The 27,834-nt window shown below is 40.9% G+C and overlaps 1 protein-coding gene across 1 annotated transcript in view; it reads right to left on the reverse strand.

The window, feature by feature from the left end:
• Positions 1-26,677, reverse strand: part of CLVS2 (clavesin 2) — a 35,693-nt gene extending 9,016 nt beyond the window's left edge. The window contains exons 1-2 of the mRNA XM_075268077.1: positions 25,259-26,677; positions 4,404-4,578 (exon numbers count right to left, since the gene is read on the reverse strand). Of these exons, the coding sequence (XP_075124178.1) occupies positions 4,404-4,578; positions 25,259-25,647 (564 nt within the window). The 5' untranslated portion in view covers positions 25,648-26,677. The remainder of the gene's footprint in view (positions 1-4,403; positions 4,579-25,258) is intronic.
• Positions 26,678-27,834: the final 1,157 nt, after the last annotated feature.

Here is a 27,834-nt window from a genome sequence, read left to right on the forward strand (position 1 = left end):
AAAGATACTGTACACAAATTGCAATAAACAATACGTCCTTCTACAGACATCTGCTCATCTGCAAGCTTGTGGTTTTACCTACATCAGAAGTATAAAGACGTACACATGTAGGAAAATTTGACTTGATTTTTCTCAAGCATGAATACTGCACCAATTCAAAAACCATTGAGGACCATGCGAAAGCAACCACATCTGAAAAATCATGACCACTAAATAATAAAACAATTACAGTGTATTAATACATACATGAAACAAAACAAATAAAGAAAAGGGATGTGAAAAATAGAGATACCACATGATAAAAGCCAAGTGAGAAATAAGATAAGATAATCCTTTCATAGACTCACCCTGGGAAAATACAGGGGTATAAGATATAAATATAGGACAATATTGGAGCAGGATCTGTGAGAACCACTTAAATATTAACACCCAAAGTCTATCTAGTACATCTTTGGGAAAGCAAGAACCCCAAATACACAGAAATATATATGATAACAATCAGTGTTATAACTCAGATCCCATAAGCTCAAAACATATGCATAGAATAACAAACATCCCACTATAATCTCACCTATTCCTACCGAAAAACTATTCCGACCATCATTTCAATATGTACATGCTTCTCATATTCAAGCAAGAATGTACTATATATTGGATACAGTAATGGAAGAATCCTTCCAGGAAGGCTCTGGCTCTTTTAAATTTTTGTTACCAAAGACCTCCTTGTATTAAGATATTCATTTTTGGGGGATAAATAAATCCAGATTTTTATTAGCAGTAATTGAAGCCTTTTAGGCTTTGCAGACCCCTTTCTGAAATAAACAAATAACATATAATGCAAACAGTGACATACACACATATTTAAAAGCCTAATGTGAATGCCCCTTTTTTGGATTTGAATACCAAGGGGGGAATAAGATGGAACCTGGAATCATTAATTACATTACCCCCAACAAAAAGATGTTAAATGCACAAGAAATATATAAAAGGAATGAGAAATGAAACGTTACTTAGATAGCTCTCATAATGGAGCTTGTGGGTCTAAAATGCTTCAGTAATGGACACACTAGTGCATCTCAATAAATTAGAATATCATTAAAAAGTTCTGGACTGTTGCTGAGTGGTCAAAGGTGTTCTTAGATGAAAGTATATTTTGCATTTCATTTGGAAATTGCGGTCCCAGAGTCTGGAGGAGGAATGGAGAGGCCGCTGTACACAATCCAAGCTGCTTGAGGTCTAGTGTGAAGTTTCCACATGGGGAGCCATGTCATCTGCTGGTGTAGGTCCACTGTGTTTTATCAAGACCAAAGTCAGCGCAGCTGTCTACCAGGAAATTCTAGAGCACTTCATGCTTCCCTCTGCTGACAAGCTTTTTGGAGGTGGAATTTTCTAATAGTACCAATACCTGGTTTAATAACCACAGTATCTGTGCTTGAATGGCCAACAAACTCGCCTGACCTTAACCCCATAGAGAATCTATGGGGTATTGTCAAGAGGAAGATGAGAGACAATAATAATAATAAAATATCCAGCTTCAAACCAGGCAGCACGATGATGACTTCTTAAAACATAGCTTTTATTCTTGGGTCCAAAAGAAAAATGTTACAAAGTAACATGGAGTAGACAATAGTTAAAGCATTGGAGAGGCCTCTCGAATGCTTTAACTATTGTCTACTCCATGTTACTTTGTAACATTTTTCTTTTGGACCCAAGAATAAAAGCTATGTTTTAAGAAGTCATCATCGTGCTGCCTGGTTTGAAGCTGGATATTGTATTATTATTGCCTCCATTATTCACTGGTCAAGTCCCACCAGTATTCCATGCTTCCTAGGAACACGGTAATATGAAGTATTTATACATGCTTTCTGGTGAGCTGAATCCATCGTAACTTTAAGTATGAAGATGAGAGACACCAGGCCCAACAATGCAGACGAGCTGAAGGTTACTATCAAAGCAACCTCTGCAGTGCCACAGGCTGATCCTTCCATGCCACATTGCCACGTTGATGCAGCCATTCATGTAAAAGGAGCCCCCACCAAGTATTGAGGGCATTTACTGGACAGACTTTTCATTTGGCCAACATTTCTGTGTTAAATATTTTTTTTTTACAGTTGATCTTATGTAATATAATATATGGGTTTCACTTTTTTCAAAGTATAGATGTTATTTCTCTTTTAAATATTTCATTTCAATTATTGAAAATTAAAGCCATGGTATACATATATATACACTAGCTATATCCGCGACGTCGTCCGCGAACCCCCCTTCCTTGCGCGAACCATGTGCAGCGCGGCCTGTTGGCCCCCCCACGGCCCTTTTCTTGTGGCCACCACGGTCCCCTCCCACACCCTGGTGTGGCGGGACCCCACAGCCCTGCTGCTCTGGCCCCGGCTCCCCCTCTAGCAACCACCCGCACCCCTGCTCTCCCCTTATCTAGCATTAAGCGATATGTGGCTGGCCGGCATGTGAGCAGCGTTGGGAACATGCAGGCAGCCGCCATGTTCAGGCAAGTGTCCTCGCGCGCTGGCCACGCCCACATTTCGGCGCTAACCTATGGGGCCGCTGTGCTGTCTCCCTATCCCGCCCCCGCACCGCCATGCACCAATCAGAGCTGCGTGTCACTACCTGCACTGACCTCAGGGCCGACAGTGGAACTGGAGCCAACTTTTGAGGGTCGCGGTGGTGATTTGGGGTGAGTGAGACACGTTTAAAGTAGCCTATGTATCCTTCGTGGCCAATATGTAGATGTGTGTGAAATTTCAAAGCAATCCATTCAGCCGTTTGGGTGTGATTGAGGAACAAACATCCAAACATATTAGTAGGATACAGCATGAGTTTAAAATAAAAAAAAAAAGCACGGCATAGTTAAAATACAGTACTTTACAGCCATACCATAATAAAATGCCAATTAGGTGAATGTCCTTGGCATTTTCACCTACAACAGGGAATATATATGAGTAGGAAGGTTTTCTTCATTGTGTACTACATCATGTATGATTTCTTATTAGGACTATGAATAAGGTTAACATTCATATAAGCACTGAGCTATATATCACCATGGTAAATACAGGGAATAACACAGCACTTATGTACAGTGGCTTAGCTATTGGGGGCAGAGGTAGGAGCCGTAACATCTACCATAATGATTGCATAAAGTAATGTTCTTAGAGAAATGTGGTAGCTTCAGTAAGTTTTATGGGGCTATAGATTACATTAAATGCATTGGAGGCGTATATTATCTCTGTCTCCTTGACAAAAGTAAAGTTTAGCTATCTAGTTTTTAAGTGTCAGGGAAAAGACATTTCACACTTCACAGCTCTAGTACAGATCTAGTACAGGGCAGCGACAGTAATATCACTTTATCATCACTGGATCATGTTCACAATAAAGGAACTTGAAATCCTATCAGTGTTTTTCTGCATCCAATGTAATAGGCATCTGCTTTTACTAATATGAAAGCTTATGCTGTAGAAGATTTCCATCAATTTATACATACAATGGGTATCAATACATCAAGTCTATGTAATGGCACAGGCTGAATTACATTGAAGCAAAAGCCTTTATTAAATGGCAAAGAAAATGTCATCTAACTAAACGGTAACAACAAAATGTATCACAATGGAAGTATATCAAGTCTATCTATCTGTGTTACTATTGTTATTATTATATTATTAAAGTAGATATATCAGCTGTAAGGGCAGTATAATATTAGATCAGATTTGCACTTTTCTTTTAGCCCCCCCCCCCCCCCCAAGAGAAAAAAAAAAATAAAATACTGTGCAGTTTTGCTAATAGGAGAAATCACAGAATACAGGGGACGCATAGTTAAGAGTCCAGTGTATGCAAGAGAAGAGGGATTATCCTGCCCCTCTAACCAAAGACTGGACAGCTGGCAGGTATACAACCATTTCAAGGGACATGGAGACCCAGGGAGTGACATGAGAGCGTTTTATTCATGAATACAGAAAATGTATTGCATTTTTTTCTGTCTCCTTTTAGACAAATGATACAAATTCCACATAAACAATCATAAAGAACAATTTAACATAAAAAAATCACACAAATAATGACAACACATGGTGTCTAAACAAAATGCCATAAAAATTAAAAAGTATTGCACTCATTGATTCTCAAGTATCTGATGATAATAAGAACTTAGGTCAAAAGTGGGTAAGTGAGTACAGTACATCACAAGTGAGACTAAGCAGGCATATTGGACATCAGGACCAATATATTGTGAAGAAGCACAACCTCAGACCTTGATATGGATAGGAATGGTGTTTGAGCCTCAATCATATATAATTATAATAGGTATACCAACAGTAATGAATGGGAATCTGAATACACCAAAGAGTAGTAATGTAAGCACAGATCTAGCACATAGAAGTGAATAATCTTCTTACCTGTAGTCCTTCTATTGCTAGCCTCAGCATGCTTGGGGTCAACTTTGAGGCCTGCTTAAAAGTAAAGTTACTCCAGTCTATAATCAATACAAATCCATTAACCTGCAGTTCTGGATCTTCTATCATAGCTTCCAGAGATAGCAGTATGGCACGCAGAATGTCTACAAGTGTGTACCTAGAAGAGAGCATACATGTTTAAACAACATTAGAAATACCTTTACCAATTTTACATTTTCTTCACCATTATAGCATAACATTATTTTATTCATATAATTAGAGTGAACCTTTCAGCAGGTTTTAACTAAGCCACTAAAGTGCCTACATATAATTGTGGTTTAATATCCCAAACCTGCCACTGCTAGTTGTGTCCTCTCCTGTCTTAGCGCATGCACAGTGAAGCCAGGATGTCCTGACCTTAACTACATCCCAGAAACAGAGATCCAGTCCAATGAGAACAGTGGGCTCATGTCATGGCACATACTAAAGGCTTTATAAATTATGTAGGGCAGACAGTCATAGCAGATACAGTTTGAGACACTAAATTACTTATGCTGTTGGGTTAGTGTCCAAAAACCAGCTAACAGGAATATAATGGACTAAACTGATATTTCTTGCAATACTGAGAGTAGAGTATGCTCTCTTTGATGTTCTTTGACTAGCTAGGCTCAACATCACATCATTGTTTTCCCCATATTGTCTTTATAAATCAGTTTTCCCATGAACAAAGCCATATTTAAGTTTGTAAACAATAAAATGTTAAACATTCTTGCAGGTATAAATAATTATAAGATTTGCAGAGCGTTAAAGATTTTCTGTAACCATCTTACTAGTGACTATCTTTAGTCTTTATCCGATGCCAATGAATATGACCATGAATGCAGGAACTTGTAATAAACCCAGCTATGATTTACTTATTGTGGCTTGATTATGTTTTCCTGAATGTATTGTCATTGTCTGTTACTATGTTTCTATCTCCGTCTGACTCCCCGCCTTCCAAAATCCTTAACTACAGTCCTATGAAAAAGTTTGGGCACCCCTATTAATCTTAATCATTTTTAGTTCTAAATATTTTGGTGTTTATAACAGCCATTTCAGTTTGATATATCTAATAACTGATGGACACAGTAATATTTCAGGATTGAAATGAGGTTTATTGTACTAACAGAAAATGTGCAATATGCATTAAACCAAAATTTGACCAGTGCAAAAGTATGGGCACCTCAACAGAAAAGTGACATTAATATTTAGTAGATCCTCCTTTTGCAAAGATAACAGCCTCTAGTCGCTTCCTGTAGCTTTTAATCAGTTCCTGGATCCTGGATGAAGGGATTTTGGAAAAACAATTCAAGTTCAGTTAAGTTAGATGGTCGCCGAGCATGGACAGCCCGCTTCAAATCATCCCACAGATGTTCAATGATATTCAGGTCTGGGGACTGGGATGGCCATTCCAGAACATTGTAATTGTTCCTCTGCATGAATGCCTGAGGATTTGGAGCGGTGTTTTGGATCATTGTCTTGCTGAAATCTCCATCCCCGGCGTAACTTCAACTTCGTCACTGATTCTTGAACATTATTCTCAAGAATCTGCTGATACTGAGTGGAATCCATGCGACCCTCAACTTTAACAAGATTCCCGGTGCCGGCATTGGCCACACAGCCCCAAAGCATGATGGAACCTCCACCAAATTTTACAGTGGGTAGCAAGTGTTTTTCTTGGAATGCTGTTTCTTTTTGGACGCCATGCATAACGCCTTTTTTTTATAACCAAACAACTCAATCTTTGTTTCCAAAATGAAGTTGGCTTCTCCAAATGTGCTTTTGCATCCCTCAGGCGACTCTATTTGTGGCGTACGTGCAGAAACGGCTTCTTTCTCATCACTCTCCCATACAGCTTCTCCTTGTGCAAAGTGCGCTGTATTGTTGACCGATGCACAGTGACACCATCTGCAGCAAGATGATGCTGCAGCTCTTTGGAGGTGGTCTGTGGATTGTCCTTGACTGTTCTCACCATTCTTCTTCTCTGCCTTTCTGATATTTTTCTTGGCCTGCCACTTCTGGGCTTAACAAGAACTGTCCCTGTGGTCTTCCATTTCCTTACTATGTTCCTCACAGTGGAAACTGACAGGTTAAATCTCTGAGACAACTTTTTGTATCCTTCCCCTGAACAACTATGTTGAACAATCTTTGTTTTCAGATCATTTGAGAGTTGTTTTGAGTAGCCCATGATGCCACTCTTCAGAGGAGATTCAAATAGGAGATCAACTTGCAATTGGCCACCTTAAATACCTTTTCTTATGATTGGATACATCTGGCTATGAAGTTCAAAGCTCACTGAGGTTACAAAACCAATTTTGTGCTTCAGTAAGTCAGTAAAAAGTAGTTAGGGGAATTCAAATCAATAAAATGATAAGGGTGCCCATACTTTTGCACCGGTCAAATTTTGGTTTAATGCATATTGCACATTTTCTGTTAGTACAATAAACCTCATTTCAATCCTGAAATATTACTGTGTCCATCAGTTATTAGATATATCAAACTGAAATGGCTGTTGCAAACACCAAAATATTTAGAACAAAAAATGATTAAGATTAATAGGGGTGCCCAAACTTTTTCATAGGACTGTATTTCATTTTTCTGTTCACAGAGCCATATGAGAGCTTAATGTTTGTGAGGAAAATTGTTCTTCATAATGGTTGCATTTATTATTCGGTACAATGAACTGGAGCCCCAGATCTTGAACCCTAGGGGTCTAACCACTAATGCAAAGCTTTACAATGCTAATGCATTGAAATACATTGCAAAATATTGGCATCTGTATGACAGGCTGTATGAAGCACCCTGTCATACAAAATACTGCCAGATAAGCCTGTGAGCCTTCATTAGGCCCCCAACTGTCATGGAAACTGGACACTGGCCCTGAATCTCAATCCTGGTGCCAGTGATCCCTGGCAAAATAGCAGTTCCCAAGTACCACCGGCAAAATGGTGCCTTGGTGTGGGCACTGATCTAGGGCATTAACGTGCTGCAAAACGGCAACATAGATCTGGCAGCTATAACAAACATTCAGCTCCTGATACAATTATGGCAGATGTCAAGAAGGGGTAAAATTGGCTTAAAACATAGTATATAACACTGTCAGGGCTACTAGGAACTTATCTATCCAATTTCTAGCTCTATAAGGAAAAAAAGTTATGTCAAAATGAAATGACATGTATGTCTCTGGAAAACCCAATGGTAAGCAGTGGAATCCCTCTTTTACACATTACTCTTTAAAGGGATTTTACCACTAAATAGCTATTTTTTTCTGCTTTAGACGTCGGAATAGCCTTTAGAAAGGCTATTTGTCTCTTACCTTTAGACGTGGTCTCCGCGGTGCCATTCCTTAGAAATCCTGGTTTTTACCGATATGCTAATGAGTTCTCTTGCAGCATTGGGGGTGGGCCCCAGCGCACAAACGATGATAGGAGCGTCCCCACTGCTGCCCAAGAACTCTCTCTCCAGCAACGCCTCCTTCTTCAGCTGCATCCTCCCCTTCTCTGTCACCTTCCTTCTGCGTCAGCTCCGACACCTGCGCAGTCGGCTTTGCCAGTGAGACACTAGTAGAGCCGACTGCGCATGCCGGCGGCCATATTTTCGAGGCCACAATTGTGTGCACATGCAGTACACTCCTCGAAGTAAGGTCTGTACAGACCCTCCAAAGCTTGGATGACGTTACTTGCGCGTCGGAGGTCTGTACAGACCTTACTAAGCATGCGCAATACGCTGTGTTCGGTGAAGACTTCGAGGAGTGTACAGCGCATGCACGCAATTGCGGCCTCAAAAATATGGCTGCCGGCCAGTGTGTGCAGTCAGCTCTACTAGTGTCTCTCTGGCAGAGCTGACTGCGCAGGCATCGGAACTGACGCAGAAGGAAGACGACAGAGAAGGGGAGGATACAGCTGAAGAAGAAGGCGTCACTGGAGAGAGTTCTCGGGCAGCAGTGGGGACGCCCCCATCACCGTTTGAGCGCTGGTGCCCACCCCCGTTGCTGCAAGAGAACTCATTAGCATACTGGTAAAAAAACTGGATTTCTAAGGAAGGGCACCGCGGAGACCACGTCTAAAGGTAAGAGACGAATAGCCTTTCTAAAGGCTATTCCGACGTCTAAAGCAGAAAAAGTAGCTATTTAGTGGTAGAATCCCTTTAACATTCGAAATTCTCCAAAATTACCCTTTTTTGGGGGAAACTGCTTGTCCGATTTCACACACACGGTGCACATAGTGCTTATATTGCAATGGTTTTACAGAAAAATTAGCTCATTTTGATGACTAGTAAGTGCTACAGACTTGTTATTTATAACACAAATATGTGGCTGTGACCTAAGTTGAAAAGTGATGAAGAGTTGATCCGTTTATGGGAGCAGATGTGAAATCAAAATGGTTTGGGCTGTCTGATGCCAATACTGTCTCACCAAGAGTATGGAATGTTATGGACCAGGCCATAATGAATGTCCTCATTAACGCTGAAGCATTATAGTGTCAAAGTGCCTTGCATGGCACACTGATACAGATTATATTAAAGGAACAGATTTGGTCTGAATTCTGGAAGTAAACTTCTACCTAAAATCTAACACTATCTTGGAATGTGGAGTCAATGGCACCCCCAGCTTGTTGCAAGGTAGGATAGACTTGGCCGTGTAGGAGCCAGGTCACAAAGCCAAGACAAGTATAAGACAACAGGTGCACTTGCATATATAACGAATAAAATGAGTTACCTAAGGGGGAAATTCACACGGAGGAAGTTGGTGCTGATTCTGGCACGATAACTCACGGCAGAATCAGCGCTGAAAAAAAGACTCCCATTGATTTCAATGTGTTACGCGCAGAAAACTGAACCCTTTGAAGCCAATAGAAGTCTTTTTTTCAGTGCTGATTCGGCTGTGAGTTAGAATCAGAATCAGCGCCAACTTCCTCCGTGTTTATGCCCCCTAATAAACAAGCAGACAGTGTATAGAGTTGCCAAAACAAGTATCAGAGGAGAGTCAGAGTCCAAGGTGAAGTCAAATCCATGAAGTTACAACATAATCCAAATCAGAAGCTAAGAGGGTTAACCAGGCGGACAAGCCAGAAATCAAAACTAGGAAATCAACAGTTAACAAGTCTTTCTTAGATAGAGTTAGGAGCTCTGCTGCAGAAGAATATCACATGACAAGGCACATAACTGAACTTCAGCAAGTTTAAATATCCCACCTGGAAGATGAGACCGATATCTGCGTCTTAAAGTTCCAACAGGCTTTACAGAGCCAAGAAGAGCAACTGCAAACAGGAACAAGTATACTGGGATTCCTGACACCGGCACTGTCAGCACCTATTGTAAAGTGTGAGAGTGTGAAGAGATACCCCTAACTTGAAGCACATAGTTTTGTTCATATGCCCACTTGGTTTCTATACATGACGGAGACATTACTACAATGTTGGATCTGCAGCCAAGACTCAAAGCAGAGCCACTGATATCACTGTGAACATAACCTCCAAGGCACTAAACTTACTGTATATCCTCAGTCAAGATGCTCATAACTAAAGGTATGCAAAATAAAGTAGTGATCATGAGGGAATTTCTAAGACTTTTTGCCATTAATCCAATTCTACAAATTGTACAACTCTTCCCCAGGATAAGATGGTTGTTAATGTATTGTAAGTCCCTGGTGTGCAATAGTGATACATCCTAGTGAGTTCCAGGTCTCAGTGATTTAGACCACACAGAATCACTCTAAGTATAGGGCACAGTGATGTAAACCACATATGTCCCAATTTTTTTGCCATTGCTCAAGATAAGAGGATGGCGGAGCAGCTGACCCATGTGTTCAGGCTGCACATGGCCTGATAACTTGTGGCCAATCCCTTTTCTCTTTCCATATAAAGAACACAGAGTGATAATGATATTGAAAAAGCACATATACCATGCCTTGCTCTCCAGCTGCACCACAGACACTCTCCACATGGGCACCACCACCCTATTCCCAGATGATACGAGAAACAGGCAGGTAGCTGCTCAATGCAGTCACGCACTGGCACTTCATGTGGAATGAGCTGAATGCAGAGCTGTTAAAATGTCAACCAGTCCCATTGGCAGGTTCAGCTAACAATTATATAATGTGTATAGCCGCCTCACTTCCTCTAGCTAATAGGCAAGGGACTCTCAATAATTTAGTGGGGGGACAGGATTATGATGGAAGGTCCAGTCTTATTAAAGATGGAATAAAAATGTATTTAGAAGGCATTTCATTATATAGCCCTTCATATCAAAGTATATATACTTTATATAGGGAAAATCAGGAAAGCAGGGAAGCAAACTTAGTGCCCTTGAAACGAAATGAAACTTTGAACAATATATTGTATCGTAAGGAACAATGTTGTCATTCTTGAAGAATGTACAGAAGACAAAAGGACATGAATGTTATGTGGAAAATAATACAGTGTAAAAAAAAAAGTCAAGCAAAGATCATTTAGGAAAGAAAAGCTACTATGATGTGAGGCCAAGGGTAAACCATTATTTTATAAAATAAAACTATTTCATGGACATTAGTTTAACAGCTTGTCTGAATATTTTTAACATCTTGTTCCCGAATGATGAATGAATCATCCAGCTCTATCAGTAAGAAATACATTTGTTAAACCATGGTATTAGAAATCATGAAGAAATCAAACCTTTGATATATTATACTCTTTATCAAGATCACTGTCATTTTATTTTACCTTGCGCCTTTAATTGTTACAGTATGTATTAATATATATATATATATATATATATATATATATATATACACATATCAGTATCACAATTGTTTCAATCACTTACAGTATTTTTCCCAAAAATGTAGCCTATCCACAGGATAAGAGATGAATGCCTATTTGGTGGGGATCTGACCACTCGGACCCCACTAATATGAAGAATGGATGTCCAGTGTTTCCCTTTGAACAGATCTATGAATTAGGATTCATATTATCACTTCATTCTAACTCTATTTTTTGGTTGTGGATAGTTGAGCAGACTTTTTTATTTGGGGGGGGGGTATAGAAGAGGACTCTGGGGGACGGTTTAGGATGGGGGATAATGAGATCCTTTCATTCCTGACACTGAACGTTGATATAGAAAACTGAAGAGGTACTTAAATGTACGTTCACAAATACCAGATGCGACTACACTCTTCACAGGACTGGACTGTCAATATTTCGGCTTTATGCTTTTTGAGAAAGTCTGGGTAGTTAGGAAAGGGGTTGGAGTATGTCTGTATATTAGAAGTGACATGAAGGTGAGAATAAATGAGACAAAGGGTAAAGGTAAAGGTAAATCCCATTTTTCACTAATCCCACGCTGGAAGTGCCTTTATAAAGGCTATTCTAGTCCTACATTTCTTTTTCTTAAGCAAGCAGCCGTTTCTGATTAAAATAGGTTTTTGCTATTATGCTAATGAAGGTCACAGAGCACAGGCGGTATTCCCCCTGTGCTCCGAGCACAGCAGCGTCATAACCTTGAGAGTGTTCATTCCCTCCTTGCAAGAAAAAAAGAGCCGACAGTGCATACAGAAGATGATGCAGCAGAGACAAACCATGAGAGCTCACCATTGAAGGGTGTATGAAGAAAAAGTCCTCCACCTCAGTTTCCGGACCAAAAAAACCCGTGTGAACCCAGCCGTAGGCAGCATTTATTGAAGTGGATTTTGAGTTGGATTCATCCTGAAAACCGGCCTGCAGCAACTCTATGTGAACACACCCTAAGTGATCAATGCAATTTGAACCATCATGGGAAAATAGCCCATGTTCATGAGTTACAGCAGTTGACCCCGGTTGACCAAAAATTGATATCTCATCATATAGATAGTTCATCATTACTATGCAAGGCTGTGTTCACCAGAAATAATCTGTATTCTATACAGAACAGTAAAACCTGTTCTGCAATTGTATCTGTCTCTTCCTGTTGACCTTGTTATGCTGTACCTGAATTCTAGAATGATGAATATATAACAAACCAATATATAGCAAACTTGAAACAGAGAACTCAAGGTAATCTTATAAAAAATCTGTTTTCGAGTTGAGGGAGTCACTAGGAAAACACTTCTATCAAACTGTATTGACTCTCAATGGTTTCAGAAGGAAAAAACAGGGAACACCCCTTCAATTGCATTATGTCTCATAAAAAGTGAGGGACTATTTTCAGAAAAGACTTCAGTGCAATGTAACTTGATATAAATCATATTGTCTTCAGTTATAAATTATGGAAGATCATTGCAGGCTTTTTATATCCTGTAATAATCTCATTGGTCAGAATCATACAGGCAAATCTATTATGACTGATGGTTGACATCTCCGCTCAGTTTCACTTTGCTTACCATTAAGCTCATTGACAAAAAAAAAATGCATCAAGAAGGTGTTCTTGGAATCAAATAACACTCTCTATGCGAATGTGCAACCCCTTCATGACACAGCATAAATAAGATAGGAACCTAGGCCAAGTTTTGTAAAGTTATTTGAGTTCCAATGTAAAGAGTAGTACTGAGAGAAGAAGCAATGTGGAAATATCTGATATCTTTCCACAGTGAAGAGGAAAAGGGGACCAAAGGTCCGTTGAGGGAGAACCGCGCACACTGGTATGTTTAAGAAGATGGTAAACCAGGGTCCAATCACATAGGGTTTATTGGGTAGATAAAAATACAGCATATAGCACGACGCGTTTCGGGCTTTACACTGGCCCTTTCTCAAGTGCAAAAAATGAGAGCTGTAGGATGATACAATAAAACATACTAAATAAAAACATTAAATAATATAAGGGGACCATCAAGGTATAATCAAACAAACAAGAGGGCGTCTGACCCATTAGAATGCATCAACATATATTGAAAGATATATATGATGGTCTCCCTCAACGGACCTTTGGTCCCCTTTTCCTCTTCAGTATTTCCTCCGGTTCTCCGGTGACGGATTGAACTGCTGCCACTCTCACCCTAATACGATTTCAAGTGTTGTGACTGTTCACAACATCATAAGGTGAGAGGCCATCTGGTCCACGTTAATACTTACCCAGTTTTTAATCATTTGTGTACTCTCAAATACTACACTTAGTGCGCTCGGTGTCTTTGTTTTGTTTTATATCTTTCCACAGTGGGGATGGAGATCATTGTTCCCATCATACAGTTCATACCCAATGGATTGTTCAAAAGTCAGGCATGCTGTAGTAACTGGCCATTTATAAAAACGCTTGTAGCAACAGATAGGGTAAGTAAAAAAAAAAAAAAAAAAAAAAAAAAAGGCACCTCTTGGGCAATCTATTTCTCCTAGTCAGAGCAGTCTTCCTTCTCTTTTTGATAAGCTGGATGAGAACAATCAGCATTGTGTGCAAGCACAGGACAAACATGACAACTATTGGTGGTGGTGGTGGAGATAGTAGTGGCAGGGGGTGTGGTACTGCTACTACTGGCAGTGGTTCTCCTAGGGCAGACTTGGGCAAAGTCCGGCCCCCCGGCCATATCCGGCCCTCTGATTTATTCAGTCCGTCCCGCACAGCTTTGACTAGGGAGGCGTGTCTAGGGAGGTGTGTCTAGGGGCGTGTCTTAGTGCCGAAGATGGAGATGTGGAGCGTGTCATAAAGTACTGAGAGATGTAAGGTGAGCTGCAGGGGGGAGAGAGAGAGGGTGTGTGTCTGTCTATATGTGTGTCTGTCTATGTGTCTGTCCTTATGTGTGCCTGTCTATATGTGTGCCTGTCTATATGTGTGTCTGTCTATATGTGTGTCTGTCTATGTGTCTGTCTATATGTGTGCCTGTCTATATGTGTGCCTGTCTATATGTGTGTCTGTCTATGTGTCTGTCTATATGTGTGCCTGTCTATATGTGTGTCTGTCTATATGTGTGTCTGTCTATATGTGTCCCTGTCTATATGTGTGTCTGTCTGTATATGTGTGAGTGTGTCTATATGTGTCTGTCTATCTGTATGTGTGTCTCAGTAACCTAGGGGCAGAGATGGAAGGGGAATGTTATACTAGGGCAGAGATGGCAGATGGAGGGGGGGACATGAAACTGGTGGAGAGATGGAGGGGGGACATGAAATGGGGAAAATAAAGGGGGATATGAAACTGAGAGAGAAATGGAGGGGGGGGACATGAAACTGGGGGTAGATGAAGAGGGCACTTAGACTGGGGGGACATTAAACCGTGGAGGTAGGTGGAGGGGGACCTGTCTGCCTCTAGTTGCCCCCAGTTTAATGTCACCCTCCAGCTACCCCTACGGTTTAATGTCTGCTTCCAGCTTCACGATTTTAATATCCCCCTCTAGTTGCCCCCAGTTTCATGTCCCGCTCCAGCTGTCAATTTATTGCCCCCCTCCAACTACCCCACTGTTTAATGTCCCCCTCCAGCTGCTCCAGTTTCATGTCCCCTCTAGTTTCCCCCAGTTTATACTGAGGCACCAGGTGAGGGACTTAATACTGTGGGGCAGTTGGAGGGGACATTATAATGTGGGGACATATAATGTACGGGTGACTGTAGGAGGATTATACTGTGTGGGGGGGGGGCATGGAAAGATGATTGGGAATGGGCGGAGTCAACATAGAAGTGGGTGGAGCTAAATTTTACCGTGGCACGGCCCTCTAGCATAGTTTCAATTTCTTATACGGCCCTATGGGAAAATTAATTGCCCACCCCTGTCCTAGGGGGATACCTGAAAGTGGAAATTACGAGGGTGTGCATGGCCATGATTATGTGCATAATTATATTATGGCAATCGGGTCGGGGTAGCAAGGTGACATCAGATATAACAAGGTGACATCAATATAGTAATTATAGTATTACAGTAATTCCAACCATTGTGCAGACTCAACATCCAAAAAACCTGCCCGGGTAAGACCTAGTGGTGCAGCTCAGGGTAGGATCGGTTGCACTGATGGTGGTAGTGACAGAATTGTTTCCGCTGCTGCTGGTGGCAGCAAGTACACGTGGTTATCTCTCATGTGGGAATTTTTTTGTACATTGCCCAATTATAAATTTATGGCAGATCCATGAGAAGAAACTTGCAGGAACAAATATAATAACAACATACTCACATGAAAAAGCATCACTCTCTTATTTGGAAAAATAGACTTGAGAGTGGCACTGGCAGGAGAGGTGAGCAAAGCTGTTTCCCTCCCCTCCCCATGATCTTACTGGTAAGTAGGCAACATCTACAAGTAGCAATAGCACATGGATGTCTTTATCACCATCTGCTTTCTCCTCTGCCATGCCATCAGTTATCCATAAGGTAATGTGTAGCCAGGGGACAGCAATATCCAGTCATCCAAGAGTTGTGCAGCTAACTCGCACCTGGCCAAGGTGCTGGTGGTGCAGTCACTGCCATACCACTTAGTTGATTCCATTGCATTTTGACAACTGATGATACTCGCTCAACCTTGATGGAGAATACCAAGTTGTCATTATTTCTCTAGGAAAGATATCTCTGCTTTATATATGGATACCTTTATATATTGATACCCCAAGTTGTCATTATTTCTCTAGGAAAGCTGTCTCTGCTTTATATATGGATACCTAATTCTGGAGAAAAGTGCACACCACAGTTAACATGGATCAGAAATTATGACCATGGACAATACATGGCTTTCACGGCCCTTCGGGTGAATGTTTGAGCAGCAACACCACAATCCAGAAGCGTAGCAAGGACAGGTGCTAGCCCCACCCAATTGTGCTAGCTCAGTTTAAATACCATGCAGGGCCATCCACCTCCTCTGGACTTTTTCCCCACTACCGTATTCAAAAGGGCAAGCCATGGCATCAACTCCTCTCACCCCTGATTCCCACTCTTTTTATGTTTGTAATGCAAGGTGCTGCCATGCGGTTTTGCATTTAATAAGCCTGGATCAAAGGATCAACTGCTTTGCTGTATCCTGCAGTAAGTACTCCACCAGATGGCTCCTCACCAACTCCAACTGGGCAGCATTACAAGCAACAATGTCACCAATATTGTTGCTGCATTTCACTTAGGACAAATAGCACATTGTCCCTATATGGCGAATATCCTTATTTTGTTGCTTTGCTGCTTTATATACCTGTATAATAGCCTAAGAGGTGCTCCTGATGGCCAGCAAAATCTCCCTGCTTGATTTGCAGTGACAAAATAATCTGCCTTTGCATTCAGCAGATCACAGAGACAATGTGTAGCATTCAAGATACACCACTGGAGGCTCAGGAGGGAATTGTAACAGCTTCTCAAGCCCTTTGAAGGAGCCACCAAATTTTCAGCAGGTACAACTGCAGCATCAGCAATGTGATCCCTCTATAATATATCTTACAGGAAATCCTTACACTTATGCAACAAGGGATGAAAGAAGAGGAACAGTTTCCACCTTAAGTCAAAGTCATCCCTTATGTTGGGGGAGTTGGATACAGTTCAGGGTCATTATGGTAGAGGAAATGGGACACTTAGACTGGAAGAGGAGGAAGGCTCTCCATTGGATGCAGAGGGGCCCTTGATATGTCTTAAACACAGCCAGTGGAGAAGGCTGACCCTTATCTGTTTCAAGATGATGATGACGGCAACCACACTGGCCAATAACACAAACCATGGCAGACTGTTGGGTCCATGTACACGCTTACAAACATGGCAGGCTGTACAAGCTTATTATTATAATCAAGCATATGGATGAGTACTAGAGGGCAGTGCTCTTAGATCATCGCTATAAAGTCAAAATGGGAGAATTATTCCCTGCTTCCAAAAGGGAAGAAAAATTAGAATATTACCAGGACAGGTTGTATACCCAGCTTGTAGCAGCATTTAGGAAGAGCATTGCAACTGCCAGATGCACGTGTACTCAGGTGGCCTCTACCCGCTCCCAGTCCACCTCACACAGCCAGTGCTCCATCTCCTCTGACAGTACCAGAGTAAAAGCTGCACCAGCTGCAGCTAGCCCAGTATCTGGTAGTTTATGAGCCCAGCATTTTTCAGCTCGCAGTGCCAACCAGAGCTACAACAGACAACTGACACCCACTGGCTGCACCAGCAGAAACAGTCATCCCTAGAGTGCACCTATAATCCAGCAGATAACGCTGACCCCATGGAATTCTGGGTCAATAGGTTAGAGCAGTGGAAGGAGCTGGCCCAGTTTTTATTGTCCGACCTAAAATGTTATAGTGAAGATGGTGTTCAGTGCTGCAGATGGCGTTGCAACACCTAAAAGGATGAAACTGTCCACAGATAATGTGGAAAAAATAACTTTTATCAAAATGAGTTAGGCATGGATCTGATGAATCTGTGAATATTTTCAAACACCCCCCGCTAATGCCTCCAATGGTGCTACCGTCTCTCTTTATCATCATCTTCTATATACTGTACTGCTGCTACTGCTAAATACAGTAGCTACCAGTAGAAGCACTACCACCACTACTACCACCACTCAGGCAGACGTGTCCTGCTGTCTGGTCCGTCATATTATGCCCTGCTGCATTGCCATACATGTTGTCACAGATGCCTAGTGCTTACCACCATTGCCACCACTCAGGAAGACACTACCACAGTGTTGTTATATATAAAAATAAAAAAAAATATTTTGAATTCACATCTGCTCCCATCACAGGATAATTGTTGGTGTCTTTTTTTTTTTTTTGAAAAGCCAATTCTTCATCACTCTTCAAGTGACTCAAATTTGTCCCTCAAATAAAAAAAAGCCCCTGTAGTACATAGAAGTCATCGAAATGCACTCATTAGTCTACAAAATCATTGCTTTTTAGCAATACAACCGCCATGTGTGTTTAAAAAACCACGGGCACGCACAATTCCCAAATAAGGCTGTGGCCCCACGTTGCGGAAATGCAGCTTTTTTTTTGTTGCAGATTTTGCTACGTTTTTTTTTTCATCCAAAACCAGAAGTGGATTGAGCAAAAGATAGAAGTATAAGAACTTCCTATATATTTCCCATTCCTTTTGCAGCCATTCTTAACTTTGGCTCAAAAAATCGCAGCAAAATCTGCAGCAAAAAAGCTGCGTTTCCGCAACGTGGGGCTTGAGCCTAAATGGGTAATTTTTGGAGTGTTTTAAATGTTAAATGCATAAAAAAACAAGTGTCAGTGCAGTGTATGGTTAATTCTACGTGTGTATTCACCGATTACCACTTGTTTTTCATAGACAGACATGTCACATTTACTTGGACATAACTTTGGCTATGTCGGCCTTAGACAGATAGAAATTGGATTGATGGGTTCCTAAGAGCTTTAAGAGTATTCTACACTATGTTTTAAGCCAATTTAAAGTATGGGTCATACCAAACATGTTTGTCCCGGAACAAACTGAGTACCAGAGCCGCCAAACCCAAACACGAAACAAATCTTGAGAGGTTGACCTATCTCTAATTGTAATTTGGCTCTTGAAAAATCAAAGCTATGGAAAACATAACAATTTTGGTGAGAATTGTTGGGCAGGGATTAAGGTAGACTGTGGCTGGGATACCCCAGCATATCAGGTTTACTATAGCAGTTTCCTGGCATGAGTTATATTTGAAATGTACACCAGTCCCTGGAGTAGAAAATGCCAATCTTAATAAATGTACCCTTTTGTCTTAGAAGAGATTTCACGCATGAGATACAATGTTTACATATGGAAAAGGCCTAAAGCTGAATCTTCCCATAAGTGGCTATACTGCCATAATTATACCATTGGAACAAAAACAACTCATCCATGACTCCCCAGAAGAACATCCAAATATCAGCAAACCTACTACAGCCTTTGATTAAACCATAGTATATGATACAAAAAGAAAGAGACTGGGCAAACAAGCAATTCATGGGAGAGTAGCAAAGGAAGAGACAATGCTTTCCAAGAATTATACCAACCCCTCTGACCTGCAAAAACACAACATTAAACAGTAAAAATGTGAGCTGTTATATATGGTGCTTATATTAAGGGTAAGTTCACACCAAGTTTTTTGGTCAGGATTTTGAGGCCGTATCGCCTCAAAATCCTGACCAAAAAGAAAACTCCCATTGAAATCAGTGGGAGTTGGTCAGTTCTTTATTCCAGGAGCCGGTTTGTTCCAGCTCCTGGAAAAAGAAGCGAGATGCTCATTCTTTCAGGTAGATTCTCCTCGCAACATCCACCTGAAGACACTCCCTCCTGACTAGACCCATTCATTTGGGCCTAATCCGGAGTGGAGTGCGCAACAGGATGCCGCTGCACTGCATCAGCATCCAGTCGCAGCTACCCGTATTTTGGACTCAAATTCCAGTCCAAAAAACCCCGTGTGAACTTACCCTAACCCCTTCCAGTCGGTGACATTTTTCGATTTTCGTTTTTAACTCCCTACTATCCCAAACCCCATAACTTTTTTATTTTTCCGTTCACCGACCCATATGAGTGTTTAATGTTTGCAGGACAAAGTGTCTTTATTATTCTGTACAATGTACTGGGAAGCTCGAAACAAATTCAGAATGGGGAATGAAACTGGAGGCAAAGTGAATTTTTGCAACTTTTTTACGAGCTTCATTTTTACAGAGTTCACTGTGCAGCCAAAATTACATGTCACCTGTATTCTATGTTTCAGTATGATTCTGGAGATGTCAAATTTATATACTTTTGTTTACATTTTTACCCCTCAACAAAAATCCATAACTTTGCAAAGAATTTTTTTTTAAATTCTTAAACTTGCCATATTCTGACACCCATAACTTTTTTTTATATGTATAGGGTGTCTTTTCTTGCAGAGCCAAGTGTACTTTTTAGTTATACCATTTTGCGGAACGTCTATCGCTTTGATCACTTTTTTCAAATTTTTATCAGAGCGAAAAAATAGGGGTTTAGCACTTTTCACTTTTATTCCTGATACGGTTTACCATATGGGAAAAATATTTTTATAAGTTTGTAGACCGGGCAATTTCGAACACAGGAATACCTAATGTTTATGAGTTTCATGGTATTTTATAATTTTTATATGTATTCTAAGGAAAAGGGGACGGAAAGAGTGGCTGCCATATTTAAATACCTGACATCAGCCGTACTGTTATGGAAAGGGTTAAAAGAACACTAAACTCTAAAAATTAAGAATAAAAAAATATTCCTGACATCTCTGTTCATCTCTAGTTATGTTTACAGGACTAACTGCTAAGCTGCAGCTCTAAGTAGTTTAACAGACATAGATTGGACAGACAGCTTCCTGCCTATGTACAGTGCCAGTGCCAGCAGGAGACTGGCTACAAACATTAGCATAATATCTCACAGGAGGTTTGGGATGTAATGTGCCAGTGCGTCTAGTACAAGAAACAGAGCTGTAATTGGAATAGGGAATGGGGAGATTTTCATCTATTTTGTGAACATCACCCCGCTTTCCCAAATCCCTGAAAGGCAAAACTAATACTAATACTAATATACTACCCAGTTTTCTTGGGACCCTGAGATACATGCCAAGTAAAGAAATAATACAAGGAAGATAGTTTACGTAGTGTGAGAAGGTGACAGGCAAGGTGCTGGAGTCCAGATATATCAGCCCAAGGTTCCTGATGTGTGTGGTCCAGGGCGGATCTGGAGTAGGCCTCAGTCCAGGTGTAGGGCCAGAAAAGGCTGCAGTTCCATGAGATAAAAGGAGGTGTATGGTTCTGTCCTGTAACCCTGAGTCCTGTGAGACAATATTGTGCCTGTTTTGTTTGTGTGGCTGGAAGTAAGCTACATGGTTAGGGCTAGTTCACACAGGGGCAATAAGGTGGATTTTGCCTCAAAATCTGCCTCCATACAATGGTAGTCTATGGAGACCACTAGCGTTCTTTTTTCTGCTAGCCTGAAGTTAAGGCTGTATTTTGTTTTGCTCATTTTGTGCCTGAAGTCAAGGTTTATTTATTTTGCTGTTTTTTTCTAAATAAACCAGTTTGCTGCATGTTTTGTGTCCCTGTCTTGACTGTTTGGGTCTGCACCACTGCTTCTACCAGGGTAACTTCCCCACAGTAAGTATATTTAGTACTCAGCGAATCCCTGATACAGTATTACCTTTCATGCTACCCAGCTTCCCTGGGACCCTAAAAAGCACATCTGACATGATAGGCCACAATTTATGTGGCAAGGAATGAGATTTGTTTAGATTGTAATATAGTATTTAATATTCCCTGTCACATCACAATATACCCGATCGCTTTGCTACACAACTTTTCCAGAACCTTGAAATGCATATCTAACAAGCTTCAGCATGATTTGGAAGAAAGCTACGGGATTTATTTAGGTATAGATGTATTATTCAGCAGTGGCTACTATTGCATTACCTAGTATGTTATTCATCTTTCCCAGAATCCTGAAAGGTAAATCCTGTCAAATTATGGTATGATTTTTAGTGCATGGAGGTAGATTTATTTAGGTACATATTGCAAGCTTTAGATCAAGGAGATTTATGATATATTGTATAATTAAATTTAGCATCCCATATTACAGTATTACCTGGTATGCTACCCAGCTTTCCCAAGACTCTGAAAAACAGGTAAACATACTATTTAGTACATATAATATATGTTAGGTCTAATTTTAAGAATCCTATGAAATTGGTGGTTATTCAGATTTCCAAAGCTTGTGAAAGGTCACATGCATAATATTGCAGGGATATAGGAAAGATCAGAAGTATTGCCATTTGATGGTTTGGGAAAGTTGGGTGACTTTCCCTATGTTGCTGTACTGGGTTGTACATTGTCACCCTGTATATACTACTGCTGGCAGCGTTACTGTTGGTATTAGTGGTACCACTGTATTTATTTCATGCTCTCGGTTACTTGGGGTTTCCTTCCAATAAAATGGCCTCACTCACTGTATAGACGTATAGGGTGCAGCCTAAATCTGAGACGGAGAAAACATGGCTGCTGCCATAGAAGAGAAAATAGCTGGTCCATTTGCAATTTCTATTCATTTCAATGGGATTTTATCTTGTGTCCATTTGTGTCCGTTTAGGGTTGGTTCACACTAGCGCTTGTATTCCGTCTGCATGGAGACCCCCCCCGGACGGAATGCAATCGCAATTCCCAGCGATCTGCTTGCAAAGCACATGGAGCCCATAGACTATAATGGGCTCAATGTGCTTGCCGCGCACTGCTCGCACAAATGAATTGTGCGGGCAGTGCGCAGCAAGCACACGGAGCCCATTATAGTCTATGGGCTCTGTATGCTTAACTGCACAGCGCTTCCGTCTCCTTGCGGACGGAATACAAGCGCTAGTGTGAACCAACCCTTACAACCATGTCCATTTTTTTCAAGCGGACAAAAAAATCCTACATGCAGGACTTTTCTGTCCATTTGAAAAAACAGACAGCAAGTGTCCGTTATTTTTGTAACATTGAGGTCTATGAGCAACGGACATATAACGGACAGTAATTGATAGCCATCAGTTACTGTCCGTTTGTGTCCATTATGATAGGTGTGATTTTTTTTTTTTTTGTTTTGTTTTTTTTAAACGGACAACTTCTGATCGGACAAGCAAGAAAAATCAGAAGATGTGAAATGTCATATAGGGAATTATTCTTATTTGTTTGGATTCTGGCTAGTGGTCCTTTAGGGTTTGCTGACACTGGGGAAATGAAAAAAAAATCTCTTCATTTTCCACCATTGGCATTTTCGCAGTGGTTTAGCAGTGCAAGGATGCCGATACAGTCCATCAGCATTCCATTGTGGCATCCAGCTCCTGATTAGGCCTGGAATGAATGGGCCCAATCAGGAGGGAGCCTCGAGCCTCGGAATCCGTGTTTGAATCAGCCACAGATTCCGTGACGAGATCAAGCAGGATGCCTCCTTTTTCCACGTCCTGCTGTGATCTCTGCTTCCCATTGCTCCAGATTCGGGGGCCAAGTCCGTCCCCGAATCCAAGGCAAATTCCTCCATGGGAACACAGCCTTAAAGTGCAGTCAGGATGTCTTATTGCTTTAGGACTGGATAAGATTGCCGCTCTTAAAATAACCACGCTCAATTCACTAGAATTAGTTTGTAGCATTAGTCTGTATGCTCTCCTTGTTCTAAAAGCAGATATTGCGCTTTGTCTTCAGACTAAAAAACACAAAGCATACAAAAGCGAACTTTCATTTGATGTCTTAGCATGCTAGTCACTTATGAATGATGGAGAGGGTTCCGTTTGCATCTGTCAATCTGACAAGTTTACAGCCTGTTATTCTAATCTTTTGACAGATCATAACAATGGACTATAAACAATAGTGTGAATGCAGCCTAAGCACAGATAAACAGTTTTTATAAAAAGTAAAACATGTGAATATATAGTTAATATATATAATTTGGGAAAAGTGGTGGTTTTTTTCATTTCCAGTAGCATGTGGTCCTCCATTTCCCTGTCCGCGGACTCTCTGCTAATGTTTTCAAACCCCTCAGTTACTATAAATCTATCTACAATAAAAAAAAGTAAATAAAAACAGCATGGGGGAGGGGGAGAGACATCTGATTGGCTGATGCAATATTGCACAGTGCTTACATCACACCAGGAAGAGTCTGCCCACCAAGAAGGTATGAAGAGAAAAAATCTGTATTTACTGAAAGCTGCAAATGAGGAGTTAAAAACCTAAGTACTTGTAATGTATATTTACAGCTGATGAGGGAAATTATTAGGAAGAGTGAATGTGATGTGTCTGGTGTGTAACAATAGAGAACACCTGGAGGGGGATTTAGGACATTCTAAAGCATATGAGACTTGCTGCAGAACTATCCAAAGGTCCCTAACATGAAGTACCCCACATATAATTCTACATGAATGTGTGGGTGATGGTATGTTGGTGTACAGTGCTTTTATTATAAAAAATTAGAATGCTATGAACAGTTGCTCCAAATGATCCATATTAGTGTACCAAACCCTTCTATACACTGTCAATCTGTCACTCGGTGGAGGACTGCAGGATCAGGCAGATGGGTTCATCTAAGTGAGCATCATTTCTCCAAAAGTTGACCATCATTCAAAAAACCGGAGAGAAAATTGGCATCAGAAGACGCGTCCCTCAGCTGTTCATGACATGTTGCATCTCATGATGTGTTTTTTTGGATTTTTATGGCTGATGTTTAAAGACATTGGCCTTTGCTTAAGTGTTTTTCAATCAATATAACCTTAGGCCACTACATTTACTGTCACTCTTTAGGTTTAGACATTGTGGCCCAAAAAATGAAGAACAGTGCATAAGGGAAATTATGCTAAAGGACTTTAAAACATTAATAACATTATTACAGCACTACCAGAACCAACTCTTCCAACCCTTGATATATTGATGCATTAATCTATATATATTGGTAATCCTTCTAAACACATGAGGCAAAGTGTAATGGGTGTCACAATGCTGTGCAATACATGGGATGTTATTACATCTCTGTGAAATATATCTAACCCTATTAAACTAGAAATCATGCTGCAAAAATATAGAAATAATATAGAAACCCAAACTCATGTACCTGCAACAAAAAAACAATATTTGCTGGTTATAGTTAGAACAAAGCTCTGTATGTCAATGATGTGCAATGATCCCAAAGATAAAAACATGACCCTAGTCAAACAATACAATGTGAATATTTTCACCATTTTCCCAGTTTTGGTGGACGTTCAAAATCCATAAACTGAATGTGAAAAAAAAAAACATTCTATTACAAAACTTGGCCCATTGTTATTTTCATAGAAACAGAAGTTCACAAAGCCTGAAATCCTATTTAACTGTATGATACCCACATGTAAATCTAGAAATGTTATATTAGCAAAATTAGAAATGCACATCTGTGGCTTTAACATTGACAGGAGAGTCACATCTAACCTATGTACCATGGAACACTAAGAAAATGAAAAGATTTTTTATGCACTGTGCTTTACCCAGTTAGACTAACATTTTTATCATGCCACATTTACCTGCTTTGGTCCCAGTTTGCTGCAAATAATACCAGTATCTTCCTGCCAAAGTGGTCAAGATTAGAGAGTACTCCTGGGAATCCATCCTTGAGTCCTTGCTTTATACCTGGATCTGTGGCCTTGAAGTTCTTGAACATATCCAGATTTTGTTGTCTGTACTCAAAATATTGGGCCAACAAACGGAAAGCCTCAAAGTGGTTAAATTTCCTCGCCCTCAAGAACCTCAGGATGAAGGCATCATCTGTCCTGAGGAAACCAATATCTGGTCTTGTAATAACCATGTCTCTTACCTCCTGGATATCCTGGTGCAATGTATCTGGGTTCTCATTCAGCTCCAAGCGAGCCTTCTCCAGTGTCTCAGGAGACAGGCCAGCCTGTAAGTGAGTCATATTGACTGGGAAAGCAGGTTCTTCTTGTGTTCCTGAAAGGCCCTGATTGCAAGTTGTACCCAGCAACAATGCAGGGCACAGATATGTATGAATAATTCAAGCACAAGATAAAGCAGTAGAAATATCTCCTTTACAGGTCTGTAAAATTACTGAATCCCTCTTTTTTCAAAGCATTAAGAACGAAGCAATAGCAAATATAAGCCCTTGTTGCTCTATCTCCCAGGCTCAAGGATAACAATTGAATAGATGAGGAGAGCGCCCCCAGGCGGCAAGAGCTGGCACTAATATTCAGAAGCATTGAGTATCCTCAGCATTTTGGCCATCATTTTTAGGTGTATATATCCCAAGCCAGTGGCATCTCCTTTACCTGATTGAATCTCCTTGAATCTGTGCATGCAGAAATCCAGTGTGCTGTTATTTCAGTGATCATTTGCCATAAAGCCTTGGTAAATACACAGCAGGGGATTTTCTCAGCTCTGCCTGTTCAATGGTTATATAAATCCTAACCTATACAAATAGATGGCTGTGACATCTCATCCTATGAAGAATGCGGCAGCCTGCAGCACCTGAGACAAGAATATCCAGCAGCAGCTAAACCATTCAACATCACAGAACAGAGAGACATGAAGGAGGAGGCTGAGGGCTCCTATACATGTGGTTCACTGCAGCTTGTCTTGTAGCTGTGATGACAGTCGCTTCCCAGGCAATAAGGTTCTGTAAAAGGGATGGTCCAGTAGCTCCACTTCCTCTTTATTTGCCACACCACCATGGATCATATGATGCCTGCTTCTCAGAATCCAGCTCCCATCAGTGGAGTGGCCGGCCTGCCTCCATAGCTTGTGCTCCTGTCTTGCAGCTGCTGTGGGCTGGATGGCAATGAGATGAGAGGTTGCCCGTCTGTTTTGTGCATTCAATCACTTGTGGTCCTGCTGCTGCTGCTGGAGGGTGGGTGACGTCAGGCTTGGCCCAGCCAGTACTATGCAGCTAGTAGCTGGGACTCAGCAGTATGCAGCATCCACCCTGCTCTTATCTCCCCCCAACATGCCACTCACATTCTTTGTTAGCGATCTCTATATGATTCTGCACCTGCTATCTTTTCCTTTGTGGTCCCTCTCACAGCACAGCCCCTCCCTGCACTGCTTCAAGCCCCCCATAAGCATGTATAAAGTGGAAGACAAGCAGTCTGCCCCTGCTGTCACACACTGGATTCATTGTTGCCAACTTTAAATATTTACCTCTGTTGTAGAAATAGTTATGAATATGCCATATACATTGTATCCTTGTTAAATAACTAGTACATGGCTTTAGTAAATATTCCATACAAAATAAATTGTGCTCTTCCACTGTTCTTCCTCCTGTAAAGGTATAAATTGACAACATGGTTTTAGTATTCTCCTTGTCAATTAAATGTGTCACAGAATTGTAATCTCAGCACTGATTGGACAATGTAAGAGTATGGAGGGAAACATCCCAAATAATTAACACACACTTGTCTATTTATTCATAAATCAGAGAGGACTAACCAAAGAGCTGCACAACATGGAGGGTACACTAACATTGGCTGTCCAGTATTCTGGTCTGTCGGAGGACCAAAACAATGGACAGGCGGAGTTTTACATATGGACCACATTGACTATAATGGGGATCATGGGCACCTGTTGTTCTTAAACTGAATGTGGCAGATGAAAAAGCTGTACATGCAGAATGTTTCATCTGTCAAATTCATGAAGACATTGAAATGGAGACTCTCATGCAAGTGTGAACATAGCCATAATCTTTAATCCACTGGCATCAGATTCGCCACAATTATTAGGGAGGAAAGTAGAACGGAGCAAGAACCTTAAGCCTTCTACAGCAAGCAGAAGAAGTAGGTTTCAGGAGTTCCTTACACCAGAAAACTGGAATAAATAAACTTAAATGTCTTGGGCCTGTCATTAATCAATTGGTCCTGCCCATGCCACGTTTTGAGAAGGGTTGGAAAAGGTGAAATTTGTTTAAAGAGGCACACATCTCTTGTGTTTAAAAATTGTACTTTTTCTCATTTCATTTCAATTAGTGAATGTGCCCCAGACTTTAAGAATTTACTAAAATAGACATGTAAGTAATAACAGGTCCTCTTTCAAGGAATCTTTATGGAATTAGACAAAGGTAGCACACAGCCAAGTGTATTGCATGCACCATACATCT

Source organism: Leptodactylus fuscus, chromosome 3 (assembly GCF_031893055.1).
Source record: "Leptodactylus fuscus isolate aLepFus1 chromosome 3, aLepFus1.hap2, whole genome shotgun sequence".
NCBI classification, from domain to species: domain Eukaryota; kingdom Metazoa; phylum Chordata; class Amphibia; order Anura; family Leptodactylidae; genus Leptodactylus; species Leptodactylus fuscus.